Below are 18,685 nucleotides of genomic sequence, written 5' to 3' on the forward strand. Positions count from 1 at the left end.
TACAGTATATATATATTAATATAAACGAACTTGTTTTTTTCTCCACAGTGATGGGCCAATCAATTAATTTGATATTCACAGCAGAGTTCAGCCCAGAACAATGGTGGTTTACTAATTTATTGAATCCCATGATACAAATATACTCAGTAATGTGTAGGGAGCCATTAATGATTGAGTGAGTTGTGATTTGCAAATGTTTAAATTAAATTTAATGTGGTCCTTATGTATTATTGTTTGTTTCCAACAAGGGTGTAACTTGAAATACAAATAAGAGCACTGACCTGCCAGACTGGTATTGCACATGGACGGTGGGTTGCTGCCAGACGATCGGGTCCTGCAGATACAGACCATCCATTTACCTCATGATAACTACGTTTGATTCTGCTGTCACTTGCAAGTTTGCAGTGCAGACTGCAGAGACCTTCCCCTCCAAAGGACATACTTGCTGGCTGGCCGATCTTGCTGGCCAGTTATGACGGCAAAGTTACTCCGGACCGTCCTCAGGCTGGCAAGGACCTGCCACATGAATGACAAAACTGTTAATCTAACTAAACATAGCATTTATGTTTTTTGGGCTGAATTAATCAAAACACTGTGACATTCATCCATCTCTGCAGACCAAGCACTTCTCTTTGCAATTTTGATGAGATGTCATGCTTGTTATGCCGCCCTGACTCAGCACTTAATTCAGAAAAATTCTGCAGCGTAGTCTGTGCCTATTGTGTTCTTTTTTTGCTTACAAGATAATATAATTGCAGTGTTTTTTAATCATCAGGATGCCAAACCTCTTCTTTCTTCTTTTTTAACTTTCGGTTTGTCCTGTTAGGGATCACCACAGCGCGTCATCTTTTTCCATTTAAGCCGATCTTGTGCATGTCTTCCCTCACAACATCCATTAAAATTCCCCTTTTCCCTGACAGCTCCATCCTCATCATCCTTCTACCAATATACTCATTTTTTCTCCTCTGGATGTTTCCAAACCATCTAAGTCTGCAATCTCTACCTTTGTCTCCAAAACATCCATCTTTAGCTGTCCCTCTAATGAGCTCATTTCTAATCCTATCCAACCTGCTCACTCTGAGTGAGAACCTCAACATCTCGAGTTCTCCAACCTCAAACTCTGCTTCCTGTTGTCTATTCAGTGCCATCATCTCTAATCCGTACATCATGGCTGGCCTCACCACTCTTTTATAAACTTTGCCCTTCATTCTCGCAGAGACCTTTTGTGACATAACACACCAGACACCTTTCGCCGGCTCTTCCAACCTGCTTGGACCAGTTTCTCCACTTTCTTACCACACTCACCATTGCTCAGGTTTAATGACCCAAAGTATTTGAAGTCGTCCACCCTCACTATTTCTTTTTCCTAGAGCAGAGCCTTACTCATTCAAATAACTTTGCTTTACTAACTTCCCCCTTACTAATTATAGCCACTTCCTGGTCATTCACGCTTGCCTCTTCCAACTCTACCTTCTCCCCCATTCTCTTCGTTCATTAACTTCTCAAAGTACTTTTTCCATCTACTTAGCACACTACTGGCACTAGTCAACATATTTCCATCTCTACCCTTAATCACCCTTACCTACTGCACATCCTTCCCATCTCTATCCTTCTGTCTGGCCAACCTGTAGAAATCCTTTTCTCTTTCTTTTGTGTCCAACCTGTTGTACATGTCGTCATATGCCTCTTGTTTAGGCTTTGCCACCTCTACCTTTGCCATACGTCTCATCTCAATGTATTGCTTTCGCCTCTCCTCAGTCCTCTCACTGTCCCACTTCTTCGCTAATCTCTTTCCTTGTATGACTTCGTGTATTTTAGGGTTCCACCACCAGGTCTCCTTATCCCTTTTCCGACTAAAAGGCACACCAAGTACTCTCCTGCCCGTCTATCTGATCAGATTGGCTGGAGTATTCCAGTCTTCTGGGAGCTACTCCTGTCCATCGAGAGCCTGTCTCATCTCTTTCCGAAAGGCCGGACAACATTCTTCCTTTCTCAGCTTCCACTACATGGTTTTCTACTCTACCTTTGTCATCTTAATCTTCCTACACACCACCATCCTATGCTGTCGAGCGACACTCTTCCCTACCACTACCTTTTAGTCAGTAACCTCCTTCAGATTACATCGTCTTCACAAAATGTAATCCACCTCCGTGCTTCTACCTCCACTCTTGTAGTTATCAAGACGGCAAACTCACCTGTGCAAATGGTGTGACAATCATGTCTTCTGTGTGTCTGCATGAGAGGACAGAACAACATGAGAAAAATGAATACAGGAGAAAACAGTATTTTAAAATATACCACATTTATATATATATATATATATATATATATATATATATATATGTACACACACACTGTATAATAATCAACAATAACACTCACACATGGTACACCTGTGCAAAACTAAACAATGTTGGAAACAACTCTCTGTATGACGCAGTGTAGTCCACTAGTACAAACTACAAGCACAAAAATGAAAATTTTTTGATACAGTTGTTGTATTGTTCTCGTTTGATTGTGCAGGTGTACCCAATGTAGTGTCTGGGAAGTCCAAAATAATGAGATGTAAAAAAAAAAAAAAAAAAAAAACTCAGTAACCACGTTGTTAATATTAAACAACAGCGTACTGTTTGACGTCTACATACAAAAGGGCCCTATTTTCATGACCGGCATAAATCCGGCGCAGCAAGCATTGCAACTGTGCACCAGAGGTTCGACCAGTGTTGGCAATTTCAAAGACCAGAGAGGCATAGTGAACCTGAAATTGGGTGGGCTGCACCACTAATGGTGTGTTTACAGCCTACAGCATTCGGCTCCTCCCATTCCCTTTAAAGTGGCGCAATGACCTGATGAACAGATCTCTTAGTAGGAAAGAAGGATGTGTAGTTGCAGTGATCGGTACATGAATGAGTCCGTTATTGAATTCAGAATGAGCTGATGATATCTAACGGCGACATAGATATGTCGGCACACCTCAGTAGTCGTCTACCAGCGGTGCTGGGAGTTAAATGTAGTCAGCACAGGTGTATGTTTAGACCGACTTTCTGTCATTAAATTGTAACGTCGCAGGGTGCACCTCAAAGGACACACCCACACTGCACTGTAGCGTCCTGTCTGCAAAATTGCCAAACATGCAGCGAGCTGTGCGTTTGCACGAAAATCAGAAGCCACTGGCGGTTGTCCACTGACGCAGTTCTGCTTGTGATGAAAATAGAGCCCAAAGTATTAATTTCAGTGTAAATGGCAAAATAAGTTCTGATGACTAACAACATTTCATTAACATTATCATTCTGTAAAATGCAGGGTGTCCCCCAAATGTACTCACTTTTTGACTGGCCAATATTGACATAAATACAAGTCTAATAATTTGAATAAATTAAATCTACAATCTACACAAAAAATATACGAGTAATGGGAAGAGTACATTTTTTTGTGACAGCCTGTAATATCAAGAACAATTTCATGCACAGCTGATGTTTGGTGAGGGGACAAAACAAGGTGGATGGAAGAGGAGGATGGAAGACTAGAATGACAAACAAAATGTGGTTCTTTCTTTTCAGGAAAAAAAATTGCCATGCACACGTATAAAAAATAACTTGGTGTTTAGGGGAACCAAAGGTGAATTAAGTTGTATTCAGTTAAGGTCGCTTTTGGCAGGAGAAAAGTGAGGGGTCGGTCATGAAGCTGTCCAACAGGGAAGACATAAGGGGGCTTCAGGGAACAAAATCAGTCATTTAATCTGATTTTTATCACGTTGGTCTCACCGAGATGACAACCAGTTGACCTCCCAGTGCTTCAAGCTTTCTTCCCTTCAAAACAGACAGCCAATGAAGTGGTGAGGGGGGCCTGTCGTTATTTCGAGAGTTTCGGTTCAATCTGGCACGTTTAATCGGCAATAATAAAAAAAAACATGTAGACAAGAAAGCCCCCTTTTCTTTATGGTCGTAAAATGGATGCAACGCTCGTTCATTCTGACATTTACATACAAGATGAATGTCATGTGCAGCAATATTAGTTGCTGAAAGCTAATTGGATAAATGTAAAAAGCAGCAAATCTTTAGAACATTAAATACAGAACATATGGATATTGATTCATTCCCTGGCAAAACTTAGAAACTCAATTTCCTTGTGCATCAAATCAATTTGGGATTTGTGACTTTAAAGGCGTGGCCTAGTGAAGTCGTTGCTTTTCATTTCGCAATGTGAATGTCACATATGCATCACGCTCGTAACACTCATGCAATACAAAAATGTGGCTACAGTAGACATAATCGTGTTTTCATTAGACAAAAGTAGCTCTTCTGATATTGACACGTCAAGTTACCGAGCAATCTGACATGCAACCAATGGACTTACAGGTCACTCGCAGTGGAGGCGTTTTTCAAAGGACCTTTGGGCGAGAGGTCAAAGTCCGAGTCCGAGCGGTAGAGGAACGACTCCCGCCGCTGGCTGTGAGGAAAGTTGGCCTGCAGGACCAGACCACCGGAGCTCGGGCTGGCCTGAGCGTCCAAGGGACTGCGGCCCACTGACAAGCCATTCTCCACATCAAAGCTGTGGACAAAAAGAAATGAGCTCAAGATAAAAATGTTTTCATTTTTATGAGATGCGTGACAAAACAAGTTCAAAATACTGCAGCGTTTGCCCAGTCCGTGTGTGTGGGCTCAAACTGTGACAAAATAATAAAAAAAAAAAATCCAGTGACAATGGGCCGCAAAAACGAAAAGAAAGCCGCACATTGACCCCCACATCAAAACATCACAAGTTTTCGTCACGCTCAGACTTTAATCTGTAAAACAGGAAAATGCAGAAGGAAGTAAAGCTATTATGAGCAGCACAATAAAATCCCCAAATTACACGTTTTAGAGGGTGTGACATTGTGACGTGGGAAAGTATTGTTGACGCCCTCAAGTAGACTAACATTGGCGTCAAACAACAGCAAAATCGGTCTGTTTGCTCAGTCATTTAATTAAAAACTGGAAATGGAAAAAATTGTGGTCAAAAAGTTGCACGCAAGTTTTTGGAGTAAAATGTGAGGAAATAATTCATAGTCAAAAAATTCAACCACAGCAATCATCAGTCCATCATTGTTGTGTCACAGGACAAGTCATCAAAAGGTGAGAACTCAATTGATAAGTTTTCATGTTTTAATAAAGTTAGCACATTTTTACAATTGTATTACAGATAAGTATGTTAAAAAAAGATATTTTAAAAATACCACCACTATTTACAGGGCAGAGGGAATTGGCTTACCTACAGGTCATTGATGGGCATTACAATTGCATAGAACTTTTTTTTTTAAACCCCAACATTTCTTTATTTTTCTTGAATTAATGGGGATAAAATGTCAATGGGTTTTGGGGCTTGTTAAATAAAATAAAAAGAAAAAAAATTATAAAATTCAAAGAAATTGAAAATCTTTTTTTTACAAATGTGGAAAGAATTTTTAAAAATGTGTGACTAGGTAAATCCCCGATTGCCAAACATTGAGTACGCAGGGGCCCAGTTTTGTTTTGCCGTGGAACACTAGTTTATCATGAAGGACAGATTGTTACAGATGTTTCAGCCCCACTCACACCAGGTGAACGACTATGAAAAGTCAAACAACTTTTAAAACACATTTTGAGCGTACAGTATTTGAACACACAAAAACAAATTGCCAGCATAAAATGCATAGAAAATAATGAATGTAACTTTTGTCTCTGTACATATATGTGCCTTTAAGAGGTGGGGCATGGTGGGATTATGTGTGAAATTAGTGAGCTTGCGTGTCGAGTGTCTGTGCATGAGCTGTGGTCGATCGACATCAGCTCCTTCGTGAATGTGCTCATTGTGATCCGGATCCTTTCTTTCTCCATACTTGGGTTCATCTAGGTCTCGTCAGCCCAGAAAAACCTTCTCATGATAACGTTATTCATTTTTTCATTCATCCGCTTCAAATGAATGTAAACATGTCCGAACATGAACTTTTGCCTCATATTAATCTTTTGATTTGAAACACAAATGTCTGTCATGTACAACAAAGGAATTGACCTTGGTGTTCCAATACTTTTGCAGGGTTGACTGTAGCTGAAATCAACAGTGTAAATATGACAGTAGACAAGAGTCACGTAAAGTGCAAGCAATGTAGAAGGGTGTGAAATTTAATGTCATAGAGGGAAGGCATAAAAATATCCCAACATCATTAGGTCTGCGTGCACAAATGGCGAGTTCAAGTGAGAGTGAGAGTCTAAAAATAGACGGGTGTTGAGGCGAGGGGGACTTCCTCCTAATCCAACACGACGCAGCTACGCTATCTTATTTACAGGCCGGGCACGTTTCTGCATTGATCCATATTTTTTTTTTTTTTAACCAGCAACCACCCTGCTGACATGCCAACCCAGAGCAACCCAGAGACATTGTCACAACACGATTCTTGTCCCCTCAAAAAATAAGAAAAAATAACTGAGCACTAAACTATATACGGCGGCACGGTGGAGCAGATGGAAAACGTCGGCTTCACAGTTCTGATGTCCCGGGTTCAATCCCGAACCCACCTGTATGGCGTTTGCATGTTCTCTTCCATGCCTGCGTGGGTTTCCTCCAGGCACTCCAGTTTCCTCCCACATTCCAAAAACATGCAACATTAATTGGGGACTCTAAATTGCCCCTAGGTGTGACTGTGAGTGCGGTCTCGGTGTGCCCTGCGAATGGCTGGCAACCAGTTCAGGGTGTACCCCGCTTCCTGCCCGTTGACAGCTGGGATAGACTGCAGCCCTCCCCGCAACCCTTTTGGGGATAAGCAGCCAAGAAAATGGATGGATGAATAATCGATACACAGTATAGTTCTTTCCTGTATATCATTGTTCATCATTTGCATTTTTGCTGTGTTGCTGAATTTTAACTTTTTTCTTCCACATTATGCATGCGAACATTTTAGACCTATGAACAGTCCCCCATTAGTTTATTTAAAAAAAAAAAAACATTTGACAAGTCTGAATTGAGAGTGGGCGGCACAATGGATCAACTGGAAAGCGTCGGCCTCACAGTTCTGAGGACCCGGGTTTGATCCCGGACCCGCCTGTGTGGAGTTTGCATGTTCTCTTCGTGCCTGCGTGGGTTTTCTCCGAGCACTCCGATTTCCTCCCACATCCCATAAACATACTACATTAATTGAACACTCTAAATTGCCTCTTCGTGTGATTGTTAGTGCGGCTGTCTGTCTTGATGTGCCCTGCGATTGGCTGGCAACCAGTTCAGGGTGTACCCCGCCTCCTGCCCGTTGACAGCTGGGATAGGCGACCCTTGTGAGGATAAGCGGCTATGAAAGTGGATGGCTGGATAGATAGTTGTCATGTTTTATGTTGTGTATATGTATTGCTGCTCAGTTTGGGTAAAGCAACGCCTGTTTGAAGTTTAAAATGACCGTGAACACAACACACAACAAATGTAATGTTAATAAATGGTGTTTCACAAGTAATGTCAACTCAAACATGTTATCGATCAAAACAAACGTGACAGTTTATGTAGAAATGTATGTGATTTTCATACTCAAGTTCACCCCTAGTAGTTTTAATACTTGGACGCAGTGACTAAAGATACATTCATTTCTACCATTCCCTTTGAATGAAGAAGAGACATAGCAACTGCAGTATGCGAGAAAAAAAAATCTCTCCCCATCTTCCCTTCCCTGTCTCCATTACCCAATGAGGATGCTGCATGAGGACAAGACGCTGGTGTGTTACTGAGTATTACATAACAGCAGCCCTTGCCCCTCCATTCATGTGACGGCTTCAGACACACTGACTGCACTACAGTATATGCGTGGAGCAGAGGAGTCAGAGGGAGGACAGGGAGGAGGGAGCAAGGCAGAAAGTGAAGCCCAGTTTTGCCTTGCGTGATGAGTTCGCGTGCTGCATTCGGACCCAAATGTGAAGGGCTAAGCACTTTGACCGTACCTGCACACCCTTTAAGGGCACATGTCATACAGACAATACGTGATAATTACTTTATAAAACCAGTTTACTGTCTTACATTCCTTATTATTACAATGTTATACAATACTCCATCTGGAATTTCTCTATTAAAAACACATGGCAGTCCCTCAACTCACAGTACACGTGCCTCAATTTACAAGGTGAGAATTTCGTGCTTTGTGCTGCGAGCCGAAATTTGCCCAAGTCACTGGCAGTGAAACGGACAAATGCAAAATGAAAACACTCACAACGAGCACTGAACAGCCGCTAACACGGAACTAAACGCGTGGTAAACTGTCAAGCTGAGTGAGGTTCAGAGCTCAAAATGAAACCTTTTAGGCCACACCCCTTAGTGGCACAAATCACAAACATTGCATTTTAAAACCAGTTTATTTCTTTACATCCTCATGATATTCCGATTTATTGCAAAGTGGTTATGTTTAATTGCACATTTTTGCAGACTGATATCACTATAAGTATTGACAGATACCGAGTACCGATACTGCTTGATAATAAAGACCTCACTTTATTTGAGCGCGCATGGTGATTCGCTGATGTGTCAAACCGCTGCAGCTGCCAGGAAGGAGGTCTTAACACACAGGTGTCAAACTTAAGGCCCGGGGGCCAGATCCGGCCCGCCACATGATTTTATGTGGCCCGTGAAGTCAAATCCAGAGTGTCAATTTCAATTATTCTTGTAAAAATTTGTACACCAATTTCTAATCGTCATGCATCATAAATGATAAAGTTGACATATTACAAGCATTTTTGTGTTATCAAACATGAATAGTTGAAAAACACATTACCCTTGATTTTCTGATTCCAAAAGTAGTTCATAAATTGGTGATGTAGATACGATGAGATGATTAAATATTTGTATTGTTTCACAGTCATAACGGCCCTCTGAGGGAAACCAGAACCACAATGTGGCCCGCAAGAAAAATGAGTTTGACACCCCTATCTTAACCAATGTCAGATTTATTTTCATTTTTTGCTGTAAGTATCTCTGTCAGGTATTGGCAGCTTTCACGAGTACTCAATTGCTTGAAAAAGGCCCTCAATAAATATTTGTATTGTTTCACAGTCATAACGGCCCTGAGGGAAACCAGAACCACAATGTGGCCCGCAAGAAAAATGAGTTTGACACCCCTATCTTAACCAATGTCAGATTTATTTTTATTTTTTTGCCGTAAGTATCTCTGGCTGGTATTGGCAGCTTTCACGAGTACTCAATTGCTTGAAAAAGGCCCTTGATGCCTCGCTCGACTAACTAACTGGAATTGGTACTCGCCCATTTAAAAAAAAAAAAAAAAAGAAACTTTTTTTGCGTGCTGGAACAGATTAATAGCCCATCATTTCAATTAAATTAGGAAAGCTGATTTGATATACAAGGAAACTGAGTTACACTTGAGGTCACAAGTTAAGATACAACTACATTGTCATTTGCAGGCATCATCTCCTTCTCACTCCTTTTCACCTTTCCTATTTTTCTTTACATCGCCTTGTATCTGTCCAAATACATAATTTGATGCCCCGCCCCCCGTCGCTCTTTCTTCGTGTTCCATCTGTAAACTTGTTTCTATTTTTGTCCTGGCATCACGCTTCAAGTGGCTAAATTTAGCCTCCCGTCGCATAGGGGGAAGAGACCGAGAAAGGAATCGTCGAAGCTAAAAATAGGCTTTCAGGTAGAGTACACAGAAGCGCCCCCTCCTCCCTCTGCACCGGCATACATCGTTTGGCCCTCTCCCCACCCATTCATGCATATTTATTGTGAGCTTTCTATTTGAAGCCCATACGGAGCTAAAATTAGATCAAAACATCGCCCACGACATTCCCTTAGTGTCGTTTTTTTTTTTTTTGCTCGTTTGCTTGGAGTTCAACACAGGCGAGCAAGCGAGCGAGCAGATCCAGCCTTGGCACCCAAATTTGTGGTCTATAAGGGATGATTGCGTTAAGATGATTTCTAAATGATAAAAACTGAATGTTGTTGGACTTTCTGTCCAGGCCATCAAATGTATTCCCTGGAAATGATACAAAAAGATCAAAGATCAAAATGTCAAGGGATTTATATCATGCGCCTTAAAATATAATTCCTGTCAGAGACATTTCATTTACAATGCTCGAATGTACTGAGATCCAACATACGAGTTATGTCAAAATGGTAGCATCCAATTTACATTGACACTGTTCCATATTGTGAAGTTAGTTTGCAAGGCACTGCATCACAGGTGTCAAACTCGAGGCCAAGGGCACTTTAGGGTCCAACACAGCCCACTCAAAAGGCAATTAGCGTGTACTTCACATATCGTACTACATGGATTTGCTCTTTGTATTTTGGCAGAAAATCAGTAATACAGTAATGCTTTCTCCCTACAGGCCTTTCCTTCTCTAGCAAATATCAACAAGTTTATTTTTATAACCCTGATTTACAAATTCAATGCATGATTTGCTAGTATCGATACAATCCATGGACTATATTGTACAATGATTTAAATTGATACGTTTACATCCAGAAGGCAAAGTCGCTGTGCACAGATCGATCCATTTGGATTGTAGGAATATAAATCGATGCATTGATTAAAACGAATGAATGACAAATTGATTGGGCAGTTGACTCAAGGAACAGATGTTTGGTTTGAACTAATAATTGAATTAATAGTAGTTGTTCTAACAGATCAGACAGTAAATGTGCCTGCGAGCATTACTGTGTGGTCTGTTTGTATTATTGCTTAAATTAGCTATTTGAATGTTATAATTATCATGAAAACCAAGCAGATTTTTGTTAGTGGGGCACACACTATGTGTTAGCATTAAGCTAGTCGATGTTGATAAAATAAAATTGGTTATATGGCTTGCTTGCTTTGGTGTTTTAATAAAGATTGTACAATTCTTTTTGTGTTTTTTTTTTTTAAAGCTGACTTCCACTCAGAATGCAAAATACAGAATATGAAGCAAACACGCGTTGCCTCTAATACGGAGCATTGTGATACTCGAGTCCCTGAACACTCGTCTCGGTCTGGCCGGACTTGGGATTTTCCAATGACATCAATCGAGACCAGCGCTGATCCGCTAGTCTTCAACTTGATTACAAGATAATAAAGATAAGTACTAGCTAAAACAACAAAGCACTTTAATTCATGTGGTGCTAACCTCTTGGTCTTTTTTCTTTTTCCAAACAGCCATTGTGCTTCAATTTACACACATGAAAGATATATGAACCGGGAGATTTGTTAAAAAAGGCCAGAACGTCAGTGCCCAGTGGTACATTATCTGATAAATAGCTCCCACAGAAACAATGTGTCCAAAATATGACTCCATTGTTTTAGCGTCTTACGCATGCTCACACCCGCCCACCTTTTTCTCTCCCTTCCCCTCACACTCTGAGCCATATTGCCCAAAATACAAACAACTTCGTGCAATTACCTCAAAAATAACCTCACTGAGTAGGGAGGGTCGTTAGGTATTTTCTGGGAAGTGATGCTTGATGTGCAGGGGATGCGGTCTTGAGATTTCTTGGCTACTCAATCAGTATGAGGGGAAGGGCCCTCTAGTGGCTATAAGAGACACTGCATGAGGTAATATGACCGAAATGTAAATAAATAGACACTCGCGCTGAAACATACACATCCCAAAACATGCCGTGGGGATAAAATTGTAATTATGGCCACATCTACTGTCAATAATATGCACTTAAAATGCTAATTTGTGGAATAATGTGGACACAAAATTCAAATGAACATACAAGACCAAAAAAATCCATATTAAACTCACAGATTTTTAACATTTCATGAACATGTTTCATGGCAACTAATTGGCATTTTGTGTGCAGAATTGCCACTTAGCCATGTCTGGGGTTTCGTTTCATAGACACACAACGCGTCCTTGGAAATGTATTGTTACGGTGAATCATTTTTGGGAAATGTTCACAATTACGAATTACGGGCTGCTCTAGCAACCTGCCCCAGGCAAAAAAAAAAAAAAAAAAAAAATGAAAAAGAAAAAGAAAGAAATGGTGTAACGAGAGAGTTGTGCTCCACCATTTGTTACTTAAGCGTCTGACTGGTAAAAAAAAAAAAAATGTGATTGATGGCAACCGGTCTGTGGCCCCGATATCGGACACTCGGCCTGCGTCATCGCCTGTCACGTAAACGCCAGGCCCATCTGGGGTGAGTTGAAACATAGGCTCGAGTGCGCCAGCGCCGGGCGAGGCGCTCGGTCGCCTAAGCGGGGCTGGAACTGTCACCTGAACCTTAATTCATTATTCCCCACCCCTGAGAATTCTTACTTTTACTTTGTGGAGGATCATGACCCCTGTCAACGCGTTCCTTTTTTTTCTTTTTAAAATGTCAAGTCCAGTTTTATGTAGGATAGGCACATCCGCCTCACAGTTCTGACTTCCGGGGTTTGAATCTCGGCTGGGGCTTTTCTCCGGGTACTCTGGCTTCCTCCCACATTGTAAAAACATGCATGTCACGGTTAACTCAAGGCAGGGGTTTGGAAAGTAAATATATAAATGCATGGTCTGTTCTTGAATCTCGACAGTACAGTATCAAGAGTGCATATGTGTTGCAGTCATTTAGCTGTTGTTTCCCCTGGAATTTGTTCATTGAAACAGATAGTGGACCCCCACATATTCTTGGTTCAGTAGCTGCAAACTCAGCAATTTGCAGAATCCCCCCCCCCCTTTTTTTTTAAACACAAACCCCACTTACTCGTTTTTGTTTGTTTGTTTCTATTCCCCACAGGAATTTTAATTATCATATCTTCCCTATCGCAGTTGGGGTAAATCCCTAATCCTCGGCAATAGCGGAAGGGGTGGGGGTGCGGTGTCCACTGTATTTATTAATTATTTGTATTCATTTATCTCAAATATTTTTATGCATAACAAATATTTAAAGAAACAATTCTGAAATAAACCATTTTACATTACACATGCATAAATACATATGCAGTTTTCAACTGAAATTGGTAAATTAGAACAAAATGTAGCTGTATTCTCTGCTCTTTTTCTTTCATTTTATTTCTGAAAATGTCTTTTTTTTTCTTTTATGTAGTGAAAAATATTAAAACAATACCATTAAATTCTAAACTAAATAACATTAAGAGGACATTTATCATTTTATTATTAAAACTACTGTATATGTTTTATATACACATGCATCCAGTGCTTGTTAGCTTCAGTTTCAGTTTCAGGAACTATGAAAGTGTATGACAGTAAAACTGAGATAATCTTTAAATAAGTTAGTTTGTATTTTGTATATATTTACTACTTTGTCTGAATGCCTTTGACATACTTGTGTTGGAATTCGGTTCAAAGTGACTCAGAAAGAACTATTGATCCAACATTAAAATGTGGTCATAGATTCACACAAGTGCTGATTATTTCCTATACGGCTTGGCAAAATAAAAATAACTATGGCAGGCTTAAGAAAGTGAGACTTCCCATTTGTCATGTTAGGTCCAGTCCTTTCCTGACCGGATGACTATTATTCGTACCTTTAAAGCTGCACGGTGGCTAACATATTGCTTATTCTCAGAATAATTATTCACCCGAACAGACTGCGAGAGAGAACATGAGCAAACGGTCTTCATGTTCATGTGCCCTTTTCCGCTTTACTGACTAATTCCCCCCATTGAATAAAACAGGACCGAAACCAAATCCTTCGGACTTACAAAAACAGAGTCAGGGGTAGCAAACGTACTCATGTTTAAAAAAACGACAGCTAGGCAAAGTTACACATTATGCAACAGCTTTTTGACATGGATATCCATTGTTTAGAAAGAGGGTGTAGACCTGGTGGTTTAAATGAATGTGAACTGAGGGAGCGTTAGACAGCCACCTTATTGACCTTTTTCGTGTGATCTCTGCTGATATGCGTGTGAATGTGACAGCTTTGTGAAAGGCCAGAAAGTTCCTTTGTGATTTATCGTATATACAGCATACAGCCAGGTCAGAATTTTAAACAATGTCACCTTTAACCATTACAAGTCGCGGTCAGTTTTTGCCAGAAAGTGTGTGTGTGTTGGGGGTTGAGGAAAAGCTTCCTAGAACAACAGAATTTTATTTGGGGTTAGTTTGAGGAACTGTAAACGATGGCAGTTGTGTGCTGACCTGAATGTGATTGGTTAGTTATGAACACAGTCATCGCACAAGTTATAGGTGGGTGTGCGCAATTGTGCAACCACAATATCTCAAATTGTTTAGTTTTACTTCCTCCTCTCCAAAATGTCTTTTGGGCAATTGTGTTGTACAGCTCATAGGTCACATCAGTGGTGGGGAAACATTTTTTTTTAACCAAAACCTTCGAATAGGGGTGTGTAGACTTTTTATATGTACTGTATATGGTTGTATTGTTGTACGGTGTTTGTATGTTGCTCTTCAAATACTACATTTCTGAGCATTTATAGTCATTACTATGACATCTAGGTCACTGATGGTGTAGTGGTGCACATGCCTGCCTTTGGTGCGGGCAGCATGGGATCGATTCCCACTCAGTGATGGCGTCGATATATGCCCTGCGGAAGACTGGCGACCAGTTCAGGGTGTAGTCCGTCTTTTGCCTGAAGCTAGCTGGGATAGGCTCCAGCTTTCCCACAACCCTTGTGAGGACAAGCGGCTTGGATAATGACATGACATACTATGACATCTATGCTAATTTCTGCTAGCCTAAGACTGTTTCGCTTAATATTTTAGCATGAAGCTAGCAGATTTTTGTTTGACAAAATTAAATGTTTTGGTTCAAGATTTTAAAGACATTTTTTTTTTTTTTATGAGTTAGAACAGACCATGTGCCGAGTGCATACTTTAAAAACTGTTTAAATTTGATTTGTTTTTGTTTGTGTTTAAAATGTTTGGGAGGGGAATTTTATTTTCATGTTTTTTTTATGCTTAGTAAAAAAACAGGAACTTCTAAATTTTAAGAGTCACTCAAAAGGAGAAGACAAAAAAGATAACCTGAGTTGTTTTCATTTCCAAATCTGCGATCCATTAGCATGTTTTTCCCAACAGGTAATCGGATAATGACGCACGCACATAAAATGAGCAGCTGCTCTGTAAACGAAGCAAGTTTGTGTTTGCCCGAGTGTGACGTGACGGGCGCGTTGTGATTAAGGTGGCGCGCCAATGCAACAGTCAAGTCGCTGGCGTGTGTGTTGCCTGTGCGATTATTATTCTATGCGAGCGGCCGTAATCACAGTCAAATCTTTCCTTTTGAAAAACAGCACCATGCCGCTATGACGCCATGGTGGCCATCAGCTCTGATACTGTCTACACTTTACTACGTAAGCACGTGGAGGGATCTTAAATGGGGCCATCATCGTATCAACTTCACATGCGGGTTAGTCAGATCGTATTATTGATTACAAAAAGTTCTCACAACTTATCTACGCTTAAAAAAAAGCTCTGACTAGCTGTCGAAATTCCAGCAGTGTCGGTGCAGTCGGCCAAAGAAAATGATGATCGTTACCTTCTGATTGTTCGTGACAAGGATTATATAAAAGTATTCACGACAGATGTCCACAAAAATGAGGTACACAGCCTTTGGTCCTCGACGAACCCATTAAATTTAGGTAAACATACGCAATTGGTACAGGTGTGTAATGATCAATTAATTCATTGTTAATTCTGGTGAGCAGTGGGTTTCAAACCTTTAACACTAAGTACCACCTAAAACATACTTTGCTTTCCAAGGAAACAAAGTCAAAAGTGTGTCAGTATAAGTTGGTGTGAACACTCCAATTAAATCAAATTTTGAAAAAAAAAAAAGAAGAAAAATCTGTTGCAGGTAAAAAGTTAAACAACATTTGATAAACAGTTAAAGATTGGATTGTACTTACATTTGAAATACAACGGAACTGTTTTTATAAAGATGTGCAGGACTTTGAAAAGAAAAAAATACTTTACTCGATTTAAAAAAAGATGTTAACTAGCTCTATCCATGGCTACAAGATTCATTCTACTGTTTGAGTTTGTCTTAAATGTGTACTTAAAACAAAACAAAACAAAAAAAGTATCACTGTAATGAGCCCACATAACATTAAGAGTGCTCGTACCACAGTTTGAGAATCACTTGCACAGAAATACAAATATTGTACATAAATATGTTTTGTAACTACTTATGTTTAAAATCAGTTCTTAGAGGTTAAATGGATGTTATATTCATGTTGTATTGAAAGTAAATTAACGCTAACCTCAACTTGGGCAGCGATTCACTCGTGGGCCACTAGAGGGACCCCACGTACCCCGGGTGGTACTCATGCCACACTTTGAAAATCTCTGGGCAACAATCTCGGTGAAGTCAAGAGCCATTGATTAGTCCCAACTTCTACTACACGATAAGAGCGGGGGAGGGGGGGGGGTGTAGTTTTCCACATCATGTGTGGGCTGGATCACACAAGATATTCAAAAAAGGCAAAATTCTTCCTTATGCAGATTGTGGATTTGCATCGGGTTGCACATGTTCCTGTTGGTTAATTTGTTCCACACGGACACGAAATGACATTACTAGGGCTTCAAGTCAAGCCGTCTTTTCTGAGTCATCACCCTCGACGTCCAACAAGCTACGGCAGACGGCCGTCCTGTGGAATCGTCTGGCGCGGCGCACAATGTTGTGAGGTAAGTGAGAGGAGAAGACTTGGAAGCTTTGGGGGGGGAAGGAAGTGATGAGGAGAGGTTGTGAAAAGTTCAATGCCTGACGACGGTGTGTCGTAAAAGAGATTATCCCGGTACCTTTGTTCATATATCTATGCCAGCGACGTAGAGTGACGAACAGAACAACTGAACGCTCTTCCCCGAGATGCCAGAAGGTAAAATGAACCTCCGTATTCACCTGTTGCCATGCATACAAAATAAAACCCTTAACTAACCAGACTCAGATTCCTCACAAAGTACATTTGAGAGTACATCGGGACAAGCGGGTCATTATTTTAAGTGTATATACTTTGTGGCATTTTTTGTTTCACGGTGTGCCGAGATTATTCTCATGTCAAATTAAGCGAATTGGCTCAATAAAATTTGGAAATGCTGGCAAAGAGGAAAAGGATCTTTACACTTGCAAGTGTGGCGACTGCGCTGATGTCACGGGGGTCATTTCCTGTAGCAGTTTTTAGTTTATTTTCTGTGACAGGAAATAAAACAACAAAAATGGCGACGGTGGACAGTTTCTGCTTGAACAAATGGACATAAATGATACAGCGGCGTGGTTAGGCTACTGGTTAGAATGTTGGACTCACAGTTCTAAGGACGAGGGTTCAAATGCTAGCCAGTTTGTGTGGCGCTTGCATGTTCTGCCAGTGCCTGTGTGGGTTTTATCCGGGCACTCCGGTTTCCTCCCACATCCCGAAAACATGCAACATTAATTGGACACTCGTGTGACTGAGAGTGCGACTGTTGTCTATCTCTATGTGCCCTGCTATTGGCTGACGACCAGCTCAGGGTGTACTGAACCCTGAAAAATTGTGGCCATTGTGGCTACAACTCTCTACACTTTACTTCATTTTAGTAAAATTTGCAACAAAGCAAGAACAGAGTAACTATGAGATACTACACTGCACTTTGCAAGTCCTAGTCATTCGTCACGAAAGGGGATTATTAGCAACTTCTTCTTTTCCTTTCAGCTTGTCCCGTTAGGGGTCGCCACTGCGTGCCATCTCAAATGAACGCATACTTTTTTGGCACAGTTTTTACGGCGGATGCCCTTCCTGACGCAACCCCTCTGCAATTTAGCCGGGGAGAGAAGTTTACCACACCTGGTATTCCCGGGCGGTCTCCCATCCTCCAAGTATTAACCAGGGTCAAACCCGCATAGTTTCCGAGATCTGACGAGATCGGGCGTTCTCAGTGTAGCAAGGCTGTAAGCCAATGGTTGACTTCTGGATTTCCATAAAATAATGTAACAATGTGACTTCAAGAATCATCTTTAATCATCTTTTTTTTCAGCTTGTCACATTAGGGGGTCGCCACAGTGTGTCATCTTTTTCCATCCAAACCTATCTCGTGCATCTTCCTCTCTAACACCCACTGTCCTCATGTCCTCCCTCACAACATCCATCAACCTTTCCTTTGGTCTTCCTCTCGCTCTTTTGCCTGGCAGCTCCATCCTCAGCACCCTTCTACCAATATACTCACTCTCTTCGCCTGTGAACATGTCCAAACAATCTAAGTCTGCTCTCTCTAACCTTGTCTCCAAAACATCCAACTTTGGCTGTCCCTCTAATGAGCTCATTTCTAATCCTATCCAACCTGTTCACACCAAGCGAGAACTTCAGCATCTTCATTTCTGCTACCTCCAGTTCTGCTTCCAAGAATCATCTTTAATAATAATGCTAATAATTTATGTTGATATAATGCTGTAAAAACAAGATTTGCCCCAACCTCTAATATTTTTTGTCATATTCAGCACACTGAAATGTTTGGGATCGATCCAAATTTAATATCTCACAAAGAATACCCAAGTAAAAACAAAATGCAGTTTCTACATGAAAAACAAAACATCACTATCCATCCTTATGTCAAAAAGTAAACGGGAAAGTGGAAAATACTTGTTTACATAAATGTTCAGCACCTTTCAAGGGACCTGAGATCGAGAATATACTCTAAAAGTGACCTTTTAATGGTATAGTTTCTTTGGATTTATATTGTAATTGTTGTTCAAATATCAAAGTTTATGTAATGGTGTAGTTATTGTTTTATTTGGTGTCCCTGTAAGTAAACTGGTCTGTGATCCAAAGCTGGA

At 40.7% G+C, this 18,685-nt stretch overlaps 1 protein-coding gene across 4 annotated transcripts in view; it reads right to left on the reverse strand.

Annotated features, from left to right (window-relative positions):
• Positions 1 to 18,685, reverse strand: part of pde4ca (phosphodiesterase 4C, cAMP-specific a) — a 65,172-nt gene that overhangs the window by 10,598 nt on the left and 35,889 nt on the right. For all 4 annotated transcript variants that reach the window (XM_061839645.1, XM_061839646.1, XM_061839648.1 and 1 more), the window contains 4 exons: positions 4,357 to 4,551; positions 2,196 to 2,232; positions 443 to 516; positions 282 to 334 (listed from right to left, as the gene is read on the reverse strand). In XM_061839645.1, coding sequence (XP_061695629.1) covers positions 282 to 334; positions 443 to 516; positions 2,196 to 2,232; positions 4,357 to 4,551 — 359 coding nt within the window. The remainder of the gene's footprint in view (positions 1 to 281; positions 335 to 442; positions 517 to 2,195; positions 2,233 to 4,356; positions 4,552 to 18,685) is intronic.

This window comes from Syngnathoides biaculeatus, chromosome 13 (assembly GCF_019802595.1).
Source record: "Syngnathoides biaculeatus isolate LvHL_M chromosome 13, ASM1980259v1, whole genome shotgun sequence".
Classification (NCBI taxonomy): domain Eukaryota; kingdom Metazoa; phylum Chordata; class Actinopteri; order Syngnathiformes; family Syngnathidae; genus Syngnathoides; species Syngnathoides biaculeatus.